This window comes from Myotis davidii, unplaced genomic scaffold, assembly GCF_000327345.1.
Source record: "Myotis davidii unplaced genomic scaffold, ASM32734v1 scaffold108, whole genome shotgun sequence".
Classification (NCBI taxonomy): Eukaryota; Metazoa; Chordata; class Mammalia; order Chiroptera; family Vespertilionidae; genus Myotis; species Myotis davidii.
In genome coordinates, this window is record NW_006299260.1 from 666,578 (window position 1) to 677,299 (window position 10,722).

Below are 10,722 nucleotides of genomic sequence, written 5' to 3' on the forward strand. Positions count from 1 at the left end.
GCAGCTTAGGCCTGCTCCCCGCTGTCAAGTGAACATCCCCTGAGGGTTCCTCGACTGCCAGGGGGATGTCCGACTGCCAGTTTAGGCCCGCTCCCCCAGGGAGCAGGCCTAAGCTGGCAGGTGGACATCCCCCAAGGGGTCCCAGACTGTGAGAGGGCACAGGCTGGGCTGAGGGACCCTCCCCCCACCCCCCCCGAGTGCACAAATTTTTGTGCACCGGGTCTAGTAAAATAATAAAATAGTAGCACTTCCTACTAGTTTTTAAAAGTTATCATATCTATTTATTTATTTATTTCCCAGGTAACCTGACCTGTGACAATTGATAAGGAGTTCACTATCTAGCTTGCTAGAAAAATAAGTCTAAAGATTAAGTGGTGTAATAAAGGACTCTAACAGAGGATTGAAAACACATATAAAGGAGCAATTAATTCTGTCTTATATTAGGAACATAGAGAGGTAATCAGCTAATGCTTTTCTTTTTTTTTAGAGAAGGATGATGTTTAAGCTGAGCTTTGAAGAATGAATTCTCTGAGATAATTAGCATTCAGTCTTCATTTGCTTACTCTCCATCTATTAAAGTTGTACTTATTTGAAAAATAAACACACATTGCTTATTTCATTTTATCTTTATAATCTCTCTCCCTCCACCCCCCAGATTTTGTGTACAAGTGCTTTGGAAAAGATGGCTGATATCACCCTCAAGGAAATAACCTTAATAGTAGGTGTGGTTACTGCCTGCTATTGGAACAGCCTCTTTTGTGGTTTTGTTTTTGATGATGTGTCAGCAATACTGGATAATAAAGATCTGCATCCATCTACACCTTTAAAAACTTTATTTCAGAATGACTTCTGGGGAACCCCTATGTCTGAGGTAAGTAATTACATATTATAAGAATCTCAGATTTTAAAATATTTTGGTAGTTTATTACTCCTGTTTCTTTTTTATTGATTTCAGAGAGGAAGGGTTAGGGAGAGCTAGAAGCAATAATAATGAGAGAATCATCAATTGGCTGCCTCCTGCACACCCCCTTCCAGGGATCGAGCCTGCAACTCAGGCATGTTCCCTGACTGGGAATCGAACTGTGACCTCTTGGTTCATAGGTCACAGATCAACCACTGAGCACACTAGCCAGGCCCTATTTCTTTCTTTATGAGCATTGTCAACATAGCAATTAATAGATTTTTTTTACCCCAAAATTTTAGGCATAGCATGTTTATAAAAAAATGGGTAGGAAATTAAAGATGCGTTTATCTTTTTAAAGCATTACTTATTTTCTTCCTTGGTTATGTACCTTAGCTTAGTCTTTTAAAAAATAATATATGTGTATGAAAAGCAAATGTGTTAGCAGAACAGTAGATGTAATGCAAGTCTGTTTCTTGCTCACTGGCTTTCTTTTTTTCCCCTCTCTTCTGAATGAGGCAAAAGAGATGACTACTTGTGATATATTTATTTAAAAATGCATGCAACTTTAATATAAATTAGACCTTAAGCAAAACAATAGTAAGTACACGTATATATTGCCAATTTTTCTGCAGAAAAAAAGTGACTTATTAAAAACATTAAATAGCATCTCTCTTATCTAATAGGGGTTTTTGTTTTATTATTTTATTTTGAGAACCCAAAAGCTCATTTCATTCTTATGAAGATAATTTTACTTTGCCAGAAATTTTATTTTGAAGGTCAATATTAAATTGGAATTAAACCCTTGTCAGTTTGGGATTATATAGATTGGATTCTAATTTTAGTTTTATTAAGTAACTAGAGGCCTGGTGCACAAGATTTGTGCACTCAAGGAAGGGTACCTCAGCCTGGCCTGTGCCCTTTCACAGTTAGCTTTTTATTATATTATGTAATAGCTGTGTGAAATAGGTGGGAAAGCAGCTTTTAGATGGTAAGTGTTTCCTACTACTCTATACCTTGAGGGTAAATAAATGAATTGATATACCTACATTACCTGGCACATAGTTGTTGAAACATAATATATAACATTTTGTTACAGTTATAGTTTGTCAGTCATTATTCACAGCCTATCCCACATTTCTACATTTGGAAGCTTCACAAGCATAGGGATGGATGGACTCTTTCCTTTCTCTCATCACTAGCACATAATAAGTATTTTTTCTTATTAAACTAGAGGCCCGGTGCACAAAATCTGTGCATGGGGTGGGGGGTGTCCCTCAACCCGGCCTGCACCCTCTCCAATCTGGGACCCCTCGGGGGATGCCCAACTGCTCCTGCCATCTGCCTCCTCTGCCAGGACCTGCCTCCTCTGTGCGAGGCCGTGAAGTCACCATGACCAGACTCCTCCGTGCCACGCAGAGCCACAGGATCTCCAGGCCTCACTGTGTGAAGCAGCCACTGGGCCCCGCCTCCACTGTGCATGTAGCCATCTTGTGATGACGTTGTGCGTATGGGCCACCTAGGCTTTTATTAGTACAGATAGGCAGACTGGCCCTGAATGAGTGGCTCAGTTGGTTGGAGTGTCGTCTCACACACTAAAAAGGCTGTGAGTTCAATTCCCCATCAGGGCACTTGCCTAGGTTTCGGGTTCAATCCCCGGTCAGGGTGTGTATAGGAGGCAACCCATAAATATTTCTCTCTTACATCGATGTTTCTCTCTGTGTCTCCCTTCTTCTCCCTCTAAAAATCAATAAAAACATATTCTCGGGTGAGGACTAAAAGACACTCCTATATAATAAAAAGCTAATATACAAATCAACTGAATGGCGGACCGACCAGTTGCTATGACATGCACTGACCACCAAGGGGCAAATGCTCAATGCAGGAGCTGCCCCCAGGTAGTCAGTGCGCTCCCACAGCACCGCTCAGCCAGAAGCCGAGCTCACTGCTGGCAAGCACAGTTGTAGAGCCTAATGATTCAACAAGGCAGCGCTAAGGATGTCTACTGATGGCTTAGACCTGAGGGCTCCCAGACTGCGAGAGGGCGCAGGCCGGGCTGAGGGACCAACCCCCCTCTCAACCCTTTCCCAAATGCACAAATCTCGTGCACCAGGCCTCTAGTAATAAATAAAATAAGCAGTCTCTATTTTCTTGCAACCTTGCTATTCTTACCCAATTCTAGCCTTTAAAAAATAAGTCTTTTGTTAAGAAGGGAAAACAGTTTATTTCCCCTTGACCTCTATCATTTAATCCCCAGAGACCCCTAGAAGTAGGTGTCCATTTGCCTATCTTATGGTGTCTTTTGTGATTTAATCATGACATTGAGATTTTTAACCTGAAAGGTTAGATGATCAGATTAAAGGGCTCATGAAAGTTATACCATGGTATTAATGCTATCTTTTATGATTTTCTCAGCTTTGCAGATGAAAATTTGATTTTGTGCGGGCACCTGTAAGAGAATACCCTAAGAAACAATAAACCCAGAATGTATGAACAAATTAAAATAACAATTTATAGTGAAGAGTGTTGCTTCCTCTTATTTTCTGATAAACATGTTCTCTCCCTGTAGGGAACTGTGCTACTATGGAAAAATTATTCCAACTAGTATTTAGTTGTCATAAGGTTTTTTGACAAGCCTGGAATTAGCACTTTCAAAGACTTAATAATTGATGTTATCAAGTAATGGTAACCTGGAAGCTTGCACAGGCACAATCTTTATAATGATATTTGTACCAGTGTAGATCTTAGAGACACATTCTCCTGAGCGACATGAATACTACCACATTAGGGAATCATTAGACTCCTCTGGTGCTCTCATTATTTAGATGAATCTCTTTAGTAAGCCCATTTTTTTAAATATGTAATACTCTGTTTATTGATGTTTTCTTGTATTGCAACCCTAGCTGCACATAGAATCTGCCTGGGTCACTTTAAAAATATATATTACCAAGGATCTACCCAAAACTATTAATTACAGTTATCTCAGAGTGGGATGCTGGCATCAGTATTTTTTGTCCTGTTTTGTTTGTGTGTTTGCTTTCTTGTTTTTGTGGGGTTGGGGTGGCGGCAAGAAGGGACTGTGTAAGTTAGGTGCAGCCATGGTTGAAAACCACTGAGCTGTAAAGCCACCTGTGTTAAGGTAACTTCTGCAGGTATCCTTTCTTACTTTGTTTTGCCATCCATATATGTAGACTTACATTAACTGCTTATTTTTCATTATATTTGTGCTTATGTTTCTATTGCCAACTAATATATGAGTAATTTTTTCTTTAATATAGTTGAATATAATAATGATCAAAATTGTCTTGTTTATAATGAAACGAGCTGTTTTACTAGATTTTCAGAGTAAATTTGATATATAAGGTGATGATTATCTACAACAGTGGAGTCTTATTAAATAGAATGTTAATGATTTCTGTGAATAATTAGTTATATTAACAATCTGTTTTTAGTTGTTATTACCTATGGCATGTATACATCTAATAGACCTAACAAAGCAGTTATGTATACTGCAATTAAAAATACCTATTCCCTGCCCCTTTCTTGCTTCATCCTTTCACTGGCAAATATGTTCCAATGGAGCCACAGTAACATTTCAGGCACTCACAGTGTTTCTAGAACCTTTTTCTGCTTTCTGGTACAAATCATGTCAGTTTGATATAGTGCCTTAAAATAAAATTTGTATGCCTGAGCTGAAATAAAAAGGATGTATAATTATTAGCCTAGCAGGAAAGAACATTCTGGGTAGACATCACGCATGGTGTGTGTAGTCGATACAAACAGAGAGATTAAAATGTTCCTAGTTCAAAATGGGCAGTGTTTGTTGCTTGTGCTTCCGTATGTTCTCTAGTAGGTATGAACAGGCTGAAGTCTGTACCTACACACCAAACTATGTAAGGGCTAGGAGAGCAAAGATGCTGTGTGTGCATTCCCTTATATAAAATTACAAGAAATAACTAAGATAATATTTTATATAGTTTTCATCTGTGTGTTTTATTCTTAAATCTGACTTGATTTTGTCTTAGAGCAAAAATATTTCTGGTTAGCCGAAACCGGTTTGGCTCAGTGGATAGAGCGTCGGCCTGTGGACTGAAAGGTCCCAGGTTCGATTCCAGTCAAGGGCATGTACCTGGGTTGCAGGCACATCCCCAGTAGGAGATGTGCAGGAGGCAGCTGATCGATGTCTCTCTCTCATCAATGTTTCTAACTCTCTATCTCCCTCCCTTCCTCTCTGTAAAAAATCAATAAAATATATTTTTAAAAAAGTGAAATATTTCTGATTAAATGTGACTTGTCATTTATAAAGAAATTTAGTACTTCATATAAAATTGGATGTATTGCTGTTGGAGACTGCCATAGCAAAGGTGTCTATTCTCTTATTCTAAGAAGGTTTTGCTCTTGCATTACTCTCTGTGTAGTATTTGGAGATTTTCGGTGTAATAGAATTCAGGTTTATACATTATGGACAGTGGGGGGAGAAAAAGGAACATCTGTAATACTTTGAATAATAAAGATTTTTTTAAAGTAAATTAAATGATTAGTTCAAAAACCCCAAAGAACCAGGGTACTTAGTAATCAGTGATTGTTTTTTTCCTTTTAGGAGAGAAGTCACAAGTCTTACCGTCCCTTAACAGTCTTGACATTTCGCCTAAATTATCTGTTTAGTGAACTGAAACCGATGTCATATCATCTCCTAAATATGATTTTACATGCTGTGGTCACTATAATATTTCTTAAAGTCTGCAAACTTTTTCTGGACAGCAGAAGTAGTGTGATTGCTTCTTTACTTTTTGCAGTACACCCAATACACACAGAAGCAGTAAGTACACTGTAAATTAATATTTATTTCATTTTTTATAAAGTCTACACTGTGATTAGTATATATTTTTAAGAATAACATTTAACTATGACTTTATTGTAAAATCTTAAATTACTGCAATAAGTCCTAACTCCCCATTGCACAGAATCTAACTTTATATTACATAAAATTTTAAAATTTAAAGCAGTTTTTGAAACATAAACATTATTCAAAAACAAGATCTAATCGTTCAGTCATAGTAATATAATATGTAAATGAATACAATTTTATTCTTTGCTAAATGTTTTCTAAATATAAATGTAAAATATTTTTTAAATTTGGTATTGTTTTCTTTCCAAAGGACAGAAAATAATAAGGCAAATTTAAATAAGGGATGAAAATATATTAAAATAAATGCAAACATGAACAGACATCCTAACAAGGGATGATTCTCAGTAGTTTCAAGTTGTCTGTTGCCATGTATTTCAAAACTGTGAGCTGTTCTTGCTATTGCCAATATGTCCATCAGCCCCTATCTACCAAGACATACTTCAAATGATAAATTTTTTTGTTGTTAACCTTAAAACTCCAAAATTGCCTCTCAGCAGAGTAAAGAGGACTCTGTTCAATTGCTTTGTTTTGATTCTAAGCAAAAAATTATGTTTAAATTCTGTGTATGTGTTGCAGGGGACTTGTGTCTCCCACTATCTTAAACTTTTTGGAGTCTAGCAGTTTTCCATACATTTACAAAAATGATAGGTTGTTTTAAATTTTAGAGTGAGTTCAGAATATTTTAAAGGGAGAGAGGCTTGGTGTTTTATATTTAAATTTCTAGTATTTAAAAGGACTTTAAAGTTGATTGTCTTTTTAAACTTTAATTTGCTGGCTTATTGTGAGATATAACTCGTTGAATTTATGATACTTTTTTTTAGAACACTTATATTTTAAGAAAATATTTAAGAATTCCTTAAATGTTGCCATTGAGGGACGCTGGATAAAGGGTACATGAGACCTCTACCTACTATTTTTGTAACTTTCTGTGTGTTTATAATTACTTCAAAATATTATCCTATATAATAAAAGGCTAATATGCTAAGTGTCCTCCAGCTGGTAGCTATGATGCACACTGACCACAAGGAGGTGGATGCTCAATGCAGGAGCTGCAGTGAGTTGGCAGTGGCAGTTCTTGGGTGATGCACCCTGAAATCAGAAAGGAGGGAACCAATTCCTCGCTGGACCGCGCAATTCCACTGTCAGCCATGGGTTATGTTGTTGCTGGGGCACTGTCAGCCCCAAATCTGGTTTACTGCACACTTGGGTTTGTGTTCACACCCTGTATGACAAAAACTTTGCAGAGTGCCCTCTCACACTCTGGGATCCCTCGGGAGATGTCAGAGAGCCAGTTTCGGCCTGATCCCCACAGGCCAGGCCGAGGGACTCCACTTGTCAGAGGGACCCCATTCACTCCACAAATGCCCTTCAAGCCACAGTGTCACCCCAGGTGCTGCTGGCTGGGGAGAGACCACAGGAGGTTGGCTCCAGGATGTGTCTAGCCTGTCTCACCCAGTCCTGCCCTGCTGGCCACCTTTTAACTAATTTCCTGTCAATGTGCTCGAATCCATGCACTGGGTCACTAGTTAATGATAAAAGGACTTTGGAGTCACTGATAAATTTATTTTTATGGAAGATATACAAATTCACCACATGAGGGCACTCAAAGAATGTCTAAATGAAATTTTCACTTGAAAAGTTGTGGCAATTTAGTTTCTCCTTAGAGTGCTGTTGCTGTTATGTACCTTTAAGTTTTCAAGATGCTCTTCATTAATATGACCCCCCCCTTCCCTTTATAGGTAACGGGTGTTGTAGGAAGAGCAGAACTTTTGTCGTCTATCTTTTTTCTAGCTGCATTTTTGTCATATACCAAATCTAAAGGACCGAATAATTCCATAGGTAAATGTCTTAACATTCAATTTTTTTCTGTAGCTATAAAACTTGATCAGGTAATTTTTATCTACTTTAGTGCTGCTTATAAAACATATGCCACACTTGGGGCTTACCATTATATATTATTCTACTTTAGCATTATGGATATATGAAAGTATGCAACATTGTTAATATTAAAGTTTCTTGCATGTAGTTTATATTTTCTCATGACTAACAGATTCTGTATGATCTAATTTTTAAAAATTTATTCTAGAATATAGGAGTTTTAGGATTATTTTTAGTTCTGTCTGTTTTTTCCTATAAATGATATGTGTGTACCAATATTTCAGTTGTCTTTCTGTAAATAAATAAACACCTCTGAAGACTGTAAATTATATTATTAGGCAAAGTTAAAAGCCTAATAGAGTGTAACTTTTATTATGTGTTGATCATAATTCAGCTGTTTATTGAGTCCTTACATGTGTCCTATCCCTGGAAAATGCTTTGTATGCAGTAGCTCATTAGTGCTGATAATGCCTGGCATTGTCAGAAAACAAGTTCCAAGCAATAAAAGTGACTTTTTATGAGTGTGAACACAGTGGCGTGAAAGGGGCCTTAATTACAGGATATTGAGGAGAAGGAAGCAGGGTAACAGGTGGTCGGGTACACAATGTCCTTAATCTGTATTTGATTGTTCTTAAAGTTTAACTGAGTTTTTTTCCTGCATTCTTAGAGAATTTTCTCACTATAGACCCAATGTACCTATGATAAGAAGCCTAATATTCTGTGTATAGAAACTAAAACTAAGGCTCAGGAAATAAGTGACTTAGTAGAACAGCTTTAATGTCCTCTCAGATTTGTATAAATGAGTTTGCCTCCACTGCTATGCACAATACCTTCTTAAAACAGTTTGAGTGGCAACATAGCATGGAGATTAAGAGCATGGACTCCAGAGTCTAGTTTCACATTCCAGATCCACCATTTCCTACCTCCATTTACTTCTTTGAGTAAATTCCTTAACCCAGGGGTGGGCAAACTTTTTGACTCGAGGGCCACAATGGGTTCTTAAACCCGAGGTCTGGAACAAAAGCATGGATGGAGTGTTTGTGTGAACTAATATAAATTCAAAGTAAACATCTTTACATAAAAGGGTACGGTCTTTTTTTTTTTATTTTTAGTTTTATTCATTTCAAACAGGCTGGATCAGGCCCACGGGCCGTAGTTTGCCCACGGCTGACTTAACCTCTCTGTGCTTTAGTTTCTTTGTCTATAAAGTGTAAATAATAACCTTTCTTACCTGTTGTGAGGGTTAGATTGATGCCAGACAGCATCTGAGGAGGCCAAGGGAGGCCTCAATCCAATACCAAGGTCCAGGATCTTATCACGGCCCAATAAAGGATTTGAGAGTGTGATAGGAAGATTTAGCAAAGCACATTAGATTTCTTAAAGTGATAGTACCCACTCAAGTGAGAGTTGGGCAACCTCAGAGAACAAGATGCCCCAGTGGGGGTCTGGAAGGTTTTTATTAAATGAGGGCAAGGTGGGCATAGGGTGGCTTGATTTCTGGCACTGGTGGGGTGCCTGCCGAAATGGCTCATCTTCATCCCTCTTTTCCAGGTAACAATTTCTTTTTTTGGTCCTCCTAATACTGTCATGGCAATTTGAGGGGTAAGGAGAGAGGGCCCCAAAACCGTAATGCAGATTTATGATAAAGATATTACAATGGCCCTATTGGTCACTTTTAGGTCAATAGGCTGCCAAATTTCGGTAAGACCATTTTGTTTGTCTTAATTACAGGATATTGAGGAGAGGGAAGCAGGGTAACAGGTGGTCAGTGAAGATTACATCTATGATATTCCAGCCAAGATGGAAAATGGGAGGGGCAGAGCTTTAGGCCTCTGTTACTTGTTCTCACTTTTCCTGCCTCAGGATGAGTTAAACGTGTAAGGCATTTAGTACATGGCTCACAGTAAGCAGTGTACCTGTTTTCCCTATTGGCCTTCGTGCAGTCAGAGGTAGTACAGTAACTAATAGAGAATTTCCTAAGTGAAACATGAACACTAAACTTAGAAAATACTGTGACCTACAAGACCATGATCAGGCTCCTGCCTACCCCTTAACCCTATTTCCCTGCCATTTTGCCCTGCCTACCTTCACTATAACCAAAGAGACCTTTCTTTTCCTCACATAGGTGAAGCACCTGTGTATACTTGCTATTATTCCCTTTTTTGAATTTTCGTCCCTTAGATCTTCACATAATTGTCGTATTTATATTTTTCTTTATATCATCAGGCCTCAGCTCAGCTGTTTCCCTCTTAAGGAAACCTTTCCTAGTCTAACTAAAATAAACTTTCACTTTCAGTCAAACCTCCTTTGTTTCTCAAACATCTCCCATCTTGAACAGTTCTATCTCAACCAGCAGATCTTGCATGCTGATACCTGAATGATCAGTCAGGAGTCCCTCAGGCAACAAAGGAGAGAATGCGAGAATATCAGTCAGTTTACCACTGTTAACATCTCAGGATATTGTGCTGTGAATATTTTCTTTCTTTCTTTCTTTCTTTTTGCTTTTGTTGCTACTTATTATAAAATTTTCATTTTTTACTGTACATTTCCTTTTTGTTAAAGTATATCCTTTTTGTTTTTTAAGTGTTTACTTGTAGATTAAACAGTAAATTAGATATCTATGGTATATAAGAAAGGTTAAAATGGAATCATTTGGGGGTCTGGATCAGATTAATTCAATTTACATGGTTTCTAATGGGAAAATATGCTTTGGTTTTTGAACAGCCTTCCAGAATTAAGTTTGAGAATGAAGGTTCCACTGTATTATATTTTGTATTCCTCATAATTTTACTTGGTTCTTTTTAATGATTTCCTATCCTTCATAACTCCTGTATCTTCCCTTGTTTCCTTTAGAATTACTTACTTTAAATTCTTGGTCTATCTTTTCAAGTAATTCTGCTGTAGTAGTATATGTTATTATGTTTGCTATCTCTCTTTTACGACTGTTGTATCCTCCAGATATCTACTTACTTTGGCTCCAGAGCTCAAACCACATGATGTCCTAAAGTTACTGATCACTGTGTCTGTTAAGGAG

The 10,722-nt window shown here is 37.7% G+C and overlaps 1 protein-coding gene across 7 annotated transcripts in view; it reads left to right on the plus strand.

Annotated features, from left to right (window-relative positions):
- The window catches only part of TMTC3 (transmembrane and tetratricopeptide repeat containing 3), a 70,008-nt gene that overhangs the window by 14,310 nt on the left and 44,976 nt on the right, over positions 1 to 10,722 (plus strand). For 5 of the 7 annotated variants that reach the window (XM_015571137.1, XM_006774738.2, XM_006774737.2 and 2 more), the window contains exons 2-4: positions 656 to 871; positions 5,502 to 5,720; positions 7,550 to 7,649. In XM_015571137.1, the coding sequence (XP_015426623.1) occupies positions 683 to 871; positions 5,502 to 5,720; positions 7,550 to 7,649 (508 nt within the window). In that variant the 5' untranslated portion in view covers positions 656 to 682. Of the gene's footprint in view, positions 1 to 317; positions 457 to 655; positions 872 to 5,501; positions 5,721 to 7,549; positions 7,650 to 10,722 lie in introns of those variants that run through there. The other 2 variants (XM_015571135.1, XM_006774739.2) reach the window with 2 other exon arrangements.